Source organism: Varanus komodoensis, unplaced genomic scaffold (genome assembly GCF_004798865.1).
Source record: "Varanus komodoensis strain SLA01 unplaced genomic scaffold, ASM479886v1 scaffold82, whole genome shotgun sequence".
Taxonomy (NCBI): domain Eukaryota; kingdom Metazoa; phylum Chordata; class Lepidosauria; order Squamata; family Varanidae; genus Varanus; species Varanus komodoensis.
In genome coordinates, this window is record NW_025336508.1 from 2,195,336 (window position 1) to 2,201,821 (window position 6,486).

The 6,486-nt window shown below is 59.9% G+C and overlaps 1 protein-coding gene across 1 annotated transcript in view; it reads left to right on the plus strand.

The window, feature by feature from the left end:
• The window catches only part of ARMC9 (armadillo repeat containing 9), an 87,069-nt gene extending 81,769 nt beyond the window's left edge, over positions 1 to 5,300 (plus strand). The window contains exons 25-26 of the mRNA XM_044456240.1: positions 1,518 to 1,690; positions 4,807 to 5,300. Of these exons, the coding sequence (XP_044312175.1) occupies positions 1,518 to 1,690; positions 4,807 to 4,829 (196 nt within the window). The 3' untranslated portion in view covers positions 4,830 to 5,300. The remainder of the gene's footprint in view (positions 1 to 1,517; positions 1,691 to 4,806) is intronic.
• The last annotated feature ends 1,186 nt before the right edge of the window (positions 5,301 to 6,486 follow it).

The following is a 6,486-nucleotide window of genomic DNA, read 5'->3' on the forward strand; positions in this document are numbered from 1 at the left end:
CTTCAGGAGACCTCCACCTCTGCTTCCAGTCATCTCTGCATCGGGTCCCTTTCCCTTTCCAAAAGGCATCCCTCCAGATTTTGAGGCTAAGGCCGTGGGCTCCTTGCAGGTCTTGTGCGGCAGCTGCTTTCTCCCTACTCAGCCTTTCTGTGGGGAAGAAGCGAAGAAGCAGTGAGGAAGGAAGGGGCTGCAAGTGGATGAGGAGCCCTCTCCCCCGTAGGATTCTCCAAATGAGGTGGTGCCGTAAACCCCACACCTGGAGGCACCCTGAGAATGGGCTAGAGGGTGTCCTGCAAGATGGAGGGCAGTCCCTGCAAATAGGGCACTCAGGGTGTTGGGTTCAACCTGCCTCCAACCCGTGGCCCTGCACCCCCAGACTCCCACGATGCACCGGGGGGGGGGCAGACTCCCACGATGCACTGGGGGCCTGTGGCAGTTGTCTCAGCTGAAGTGCAAGCATGAACAGCAAGGCCTTTGTTGAGGATCCAGGCATGCATGCATCAGCCTCCCCTCCAGAAGGGAAGGGCCACAACTCGCATCATCCCCAGCCATTGGCCACCATTGCTGGGGGTGGTGGGGTTTGTAGTCCAGCCTGTGAAGAGTGCAAGTTTGGGAAGACTGATGCGTGTCATGTGGATTCAACAAGACCAGTGGGTTGTTGACAACAGGTTGCCCACAGGTCAGGCTGTTAGCTGGCCCATACACCAACCTGGCCCTCCAGCGCTGCCTGTCAGACTGTTTCACTGGGAGAGGCGCCTTGCGCTTCCTCCGTCAGCACTGGATGTCTGAGTTCATTTCCAAGGGTGGAGACTGAGTTCCTGCCAGCTCACAGCCACTTTTGGCAAGACCTTCCCCGTTGGGTTGGTCGGCAAGATATCCTGGAAAGATAGGGGAGAGCAGCTGTCACGGGAAAGTGAGTTGCTCAAACAGGCCCGTTGACTGCAGCCACTGGGGACAGATATTTGCAGATGGCAAACATCGAGCGATGGGCTGTGCGAGGAGGTGGAGGTGCAGCCAGAGGATGGGGAGCCCTGGGAGTGTGGCCAGCACACGCCGTTCCTTTCCGGAGCAGGGCTCTCCAGTTCACTGCCTCCCCTCCTGCCCATCGGGAGGACTCCCTTGGGCAGAAAGGGCTTCTCGCCCAGTGGGAATGCTCACGCCCCCTGTGATCCCTTTCCTCCTCGGGAGAACCAGGGTGCTCCCTGCTGGGTGGGCTGCGTCGTTGCCGTGAGAGCTGCTGCACCTCAGAGCCATCGGTGTGCTGCAGTCACGGAACACGTTTTGGGATGCTCTCTAAAGGGGATGGTAACGGCTCAAGCACACCTTTGCCTCAGAATGACTCCTCTCGAATCTGCTTGCGTTCGAAGGCCAGTTGCGCCCACACGTGTGGAGGGAAACTGTGGTTCTCTCTGCCCATGCTCAGAGGCACGTTCCTTCATTACTGCACCTAGGAATCCCAGAGGTTGCCTTTAGGACAAAATCAGTCCCCTGCTTTAATTCCATTTTCCCTCTTGCAGTGACTTCCTTTCCGGCTTTGCCAGCAAGCCCAAGCTCCCCTGCTCGCCGGACGTGCAGGAGGCCAGGCCTGGAAGGGGAAAGACCACAACCATTGCTCCGCTCTTCTCCCAGTCTGGCCCACAGCAAAGCAGCCGGCCTGGTTCTTCTGGATCGTCAGCAAGAAGCAGGCAGAGTAGGAGCAAAAGTTTGTTCATTTGTTTGTTTGTTTGTTTGTTTAGAAAATGTCTATGCCGCCCCATTCACCGAAGCCTTGGGGCGGCTCACAAACATAGTTCCTTGGCACTTCGTTGTTCGGTGGCCTGGGCCAGGGCTGAAGGGATGCCCCGGCAGCAGCTGTGTGTGTGTGTGGCCGGAAGGTTCCTCTCGGTGAAGCGCGGCCCGGGAGGGGCCCCTCAGTGGCGCCAGCTGCTTTGGACTCAGTTGCTGCTGCGCACTGCCAGCTGCGAAGGTGGGCTTGGGCACAGGCTCCCCTCGGCTCGCCTGGTGGGCTCACGCGTGTCGCTTTTTGCTTCCTCCTTCCTGCTTCATTGTATTTTTGTGGCTGCTGCTTTTCCGCTGCTTCTGCATCTTTTCTTGTGGTGCACCACCCTGGGTGGGCTTCTGCCTTGCCGACAGACCCCAGATAAATAAGTACAGGATTAATGCACTGGCGCCTGCCACTCGTAGGGTCTCCGTAACAGTGTACAGCAAGCGCACCGCCAACACCCAGAGTTCGTGCACACGGTGCCACCCAGCGGCCCACGGCAGGTCCGGAGAGCAGCCGCCACCTCCCGCCTGCGTTCCCAAGAAACGCGTGCGCAGGTGGCCCTGGAGAGTCGCCGCCTCCTCCATGCATTTGTCCCGTGCCCGCTAAAGCTGCCCAAATTGCCGACCGCCCCGTGACACGGCTGAGCTCGCCTGTCTTGGTTGCTGTTGGCAGAGGGCCACATCGGGACGAGGCTCGAGTGATTTCACACCCTTGCCAGAGAGGGGCGGCACAGCTGGGATCAGACGAGCAGATGCCCCAGCCTGGGGGCACGTTCTCGCTGCTGCTCCGCCGTGGTGCCCACTGTTCATTCACAGCTGAGCATCCTTCACGCCGCCTCCCGCGATCCATCCCAGACCAAGAGGACGTTCACAAAGACTGCTTCTTCCTTGCTTCCTGCTTTGCTCCGGTCGCTGCCATGTTGTGCTAAAAGGAAGCATGGCCGAGGCGCAGATGAGCAAACAGCCTGGGAAGCGGTCCCTCGATCCCGCGTTCTTTCAGCTTTCCCAGGAAGGTGGGACAGAACCTCTGGGCACACGGGCAGGGTAGCAAAGGAAGGCTCCCTTGGCACCGACAGGGGGACTTGCAGCTCTTCCCCGTGCAGGCCACACAGTTATGCTTGGCAAAAAGAGCTTCCCGTTCTCTCCATTCAGACTTTCTGCTGCTCAGCCTCCCCGGCAACCGGCCCAGATTTCTGTATTGTCCACGGGACAGCTGCACAAATGCAAGATAGCTTATCTGTCCAGCTTATCTCTCGCGCACAGTTTCTGTGAACCGATGATCCCTGCAGAGTGTCTTTGGTGTGTGTGGCAGCTCGCGAATTTCTGCTCTGAGGAGCTGATGACTGAACAGAGGCAGGGGGAAGAATCACAGGCACAAGCAAACCAGAAAGGACTGTAAGGCCGTACGAAGCTGTCTTCCTTGGACTCAGCTGAGTTGGGCGATTTGTCTGTCCATCCGTCTGTCTTGGCTGGCGGCTGTTCTCAGGCTCCTCAGGCAGAAGTGGGACGGTGCGCTTCATCCTTTCTTAACAGGAGAGGCTGCCAGGGATTGAGGTGTGGACCTTCTGCGCACAAAGCAAGTCCAGGCTGCCCTGGGGAGCGAGAAGGAGAGATGCAGACCTTTTTCCAGCAATGTGCAAGGAACACGCTTTGAAGGGGAAAGCCGGCATTTGCCGACATGGGCGCCCTTCAAGCTGCAGCGGCATGGGTGCCTCTTGAACGTGGGAACTGGCTCCCAGGTGCAGTTGGATCGGGTCAGGGGGTGCAGAGGCTTTCCTAACGACTCTTCTGCTCATCGTTGCATCGCCCCTTTTGAGTCGCTGGGAATGAGCAAGCAGTGCTCATGGACTGATTTATCTTCAAAAGGGACCCAGTCCTGAGATGAAGGGGTGCTGGGAGCTGGAAGGAGGGCCGGAAGCCGCAGGATCCTGTCCCGGCATGGAAATCCCCGTTTCCGCTGAAGGTCACGTGCAGCCCCGAACATGCAACGGGCACACGCTGGGTGCAGTGGACCACTCCGTCTCCCTGGCTTGTCTCTGCTGTATGTTAAGGGACTCGCATCCACCCGGAGTGCTTTGGGTCTTTCCTGCAGTTGCAGAAGAGAAAATGCAGGGCCCTCCCGGAGAACCATCCCCAGTGCCCAGACTGTCCGCTTTCCTGGGAACGTTGGAGCTGGACATGCAGTCAAGGGAACAGAAGCGAAAATGGAGCTGCCCAAGGAGAAAGGAGCTGCGTCTAACGGAGCCTTCCTCAACTGCATGTCCTCCGAATCTGTTGAGCTGCAATTCCCAAAAGGCCATGCTGGCTGGGGATGGCGGGGGTCTCAGTCCAGCGTACGTTGCGGGGTTCAGGTTGCAGGAGGCTGCTCAGAGCTGTGGTTGTTGGGAGCTGGAAAGAAACAGAGACACAGGGCGCGTCAGAAGGGGACTCCTGGGCCATCTAGTCTGACCCTCGGCTCCGCTCATGTCATACCCAAGAACGCTCCTCCCAGGTCAGATTGGCAAGGAGGGCGAAAGTTAGATGCTGTGGCTGCAGGAAGGGAGCAGGCGCTGCTTCGGGGAGCTGAGGACAGGCCGGCCTTCCCTGCGATCGGGGCGTCCCTCGTGCAGTGGCGAGGGACTGGACCACGGGTAATGCAATGCCTGGTTCCACTCTCGCGTCTGTGAGTAAATAAAGTCACTGCAGCCCCTTCTCCAGCAGCAGCTCATGTGAATCTGCGAGGGAGGGAGAAGGTCATTGGGGGCCTAGCCCCCACCCGCTCCTTCCACCAGCGTGGCTGAGGCATTTGCTCATCCATCGATCGCTAAGCAGGCACCGAAATCGCCATAGCTCGCAGGTGTCTGGCACCAGCCCTTTGTGCAGCTGTCCCCAGCGCTCGCCAACGCTGCGGTTTCAGGTCAGGTTCTTCTGTGCCGCTCTTTCGGCATGGCGTTTGTGAATAGGCCGCGCGAGTGTCACCCCGAGGACAGAAACGGCCTTTCCTGAATGCCGCTTCAGCCGCTGAGCGCCCCTCTCGCTTTCTCTCTTGCCCGTCTCCTGCAGGCAGCCAGTCCTCCAGGAAGTGAGGACAAGCCCTTTCCTCAGCAGTCCACCTGCCCCGGTGCTTCGGGGGAGAGGCGGCCAGCTTCCTGTAACAGGAATCCCCACATCTCCGGCAGCCTGCACAGCCAGCAGGGGAAGCTGTCAGCACCGCGCCACGGGCAGCGAGGGCCAGATGGGACGCACCTTCTCGGCCCCCACCGCAGTCGCTGCCCCAGTCCCACGCTCTGCCCGTGCCTGGAAGACGCTGCGCCGCTGGGGCAGTGGGGCTCTGTTTCCCTCCTCGGAGCATCGCGAGACCAGAGCAGCCAGGCCTCTACGTCTGCCTGCAGCCGACCGCATCAGACACGCTCGCGCCCCTGCTGCCCCTGCCTTGCCCTCCCTCTCCTCAGCCTTCTGCCACGGCTCCCCCGCCCCTGCCAGGCCTGTGGCAGCTGCTTTTGTCCTCCCCGAGAAGCTGTGGGGATCGCAGGCCAGCAGCCTCTGCAAGCTGCAAGTCCGGCGCCAAGCCTGGCCGCTCCGGTGGCACTTGGTTTCGGAGCCAGATTTGGGTTGGTCGGACTTGGGCAGCGCGTCTGGGACGCACGTGCCAGAAGGCCCTTCTGGGGCAGGTGTCGCCAGGGCTGGAGGTGTGAGACCGGCCGCCCGGCTGCCGGCGGCGCTCCCGTCTCACGCCCTGATTCTCCCCTTCCTTTGGGAGGACTCCTGCCATGAGCCAGAGCCGGCGCTTCCATGGACAAGCGCCTGCGCACCCACAAGATTGTCCCCTGGTATTGGGGAGGCCTGGGGTCAAGCGCCAGCTGGCCAGCCTGGTGCCCTCCAGATACGCGGCACTGCAAGGCGGCCGGGTGAGGACGGTTGGAGGGGTGGTCAGCACGCTTGGAGAGCGGTGGGTGGGGGAAAGCTGGCCTGTGCTCTTGGGCCAACCCACCAGCATCGGTGGCACTGAGTGGAGCAGCAGAGCTCAGTGACCCCCCATGAGAAAGGAGAGTTTCTTGCGGACTGTTTGGTCCCCCGGCAAGAATGAAATGCTGAGCTGTTACCTTTCATGTCCGTAGAGGTAAATGTAATCTCTGTCGGTCAGCAGCATGCCGGGCAGTGTGCAGACCAGGCAGAGCCGCGTGCAGAGTGCCCGCGATCCCCAGTAAGTGGCCGGGACAGGAGCAGGCCCGTGGCCTGTGGCAGCAAGAGCAGAACGGCTGGGGGCGGGGGGGGGGGGGAGCGGCAGCTCCTGGAGAAGCCTGTAAAGCAGGAAACGGGCCAGGAATGAGGAGAGTGGTGGGTGCTGTTGGCCAGGGAGAAGTGCTGCCAGCCGAGACAGAGGAAACAACCCCACATTTTTCAGGAGAGAAGGCATCTGTGGGGAAGTCTGGGCTTGAGGATGAGACCCTTGAATGGGATGTAGAGTGAGGCAGGGAGCTGTTTAAGATTGTCGGGACGAGGGAAAGGGGAACCCTGGGGCCAATACAGAGGCAGGTAGGTTGAATGAATAAATGAAGGGGAATCCTCAGTGGAAAAGATGATTGTAGAAGAGGCATTTAGGGTGAGGCATCTTCCTAGCTTTGGGAGACAGCCTGCGCTTCCTGGGCCGGCTGGCTGTATATGCTACATTTTCTTGGACAGCTTGTGAGCTGGTGCTTGATTAGGCAGGAGAAACAAGGGGAAATTGGATGGGGGAGATTT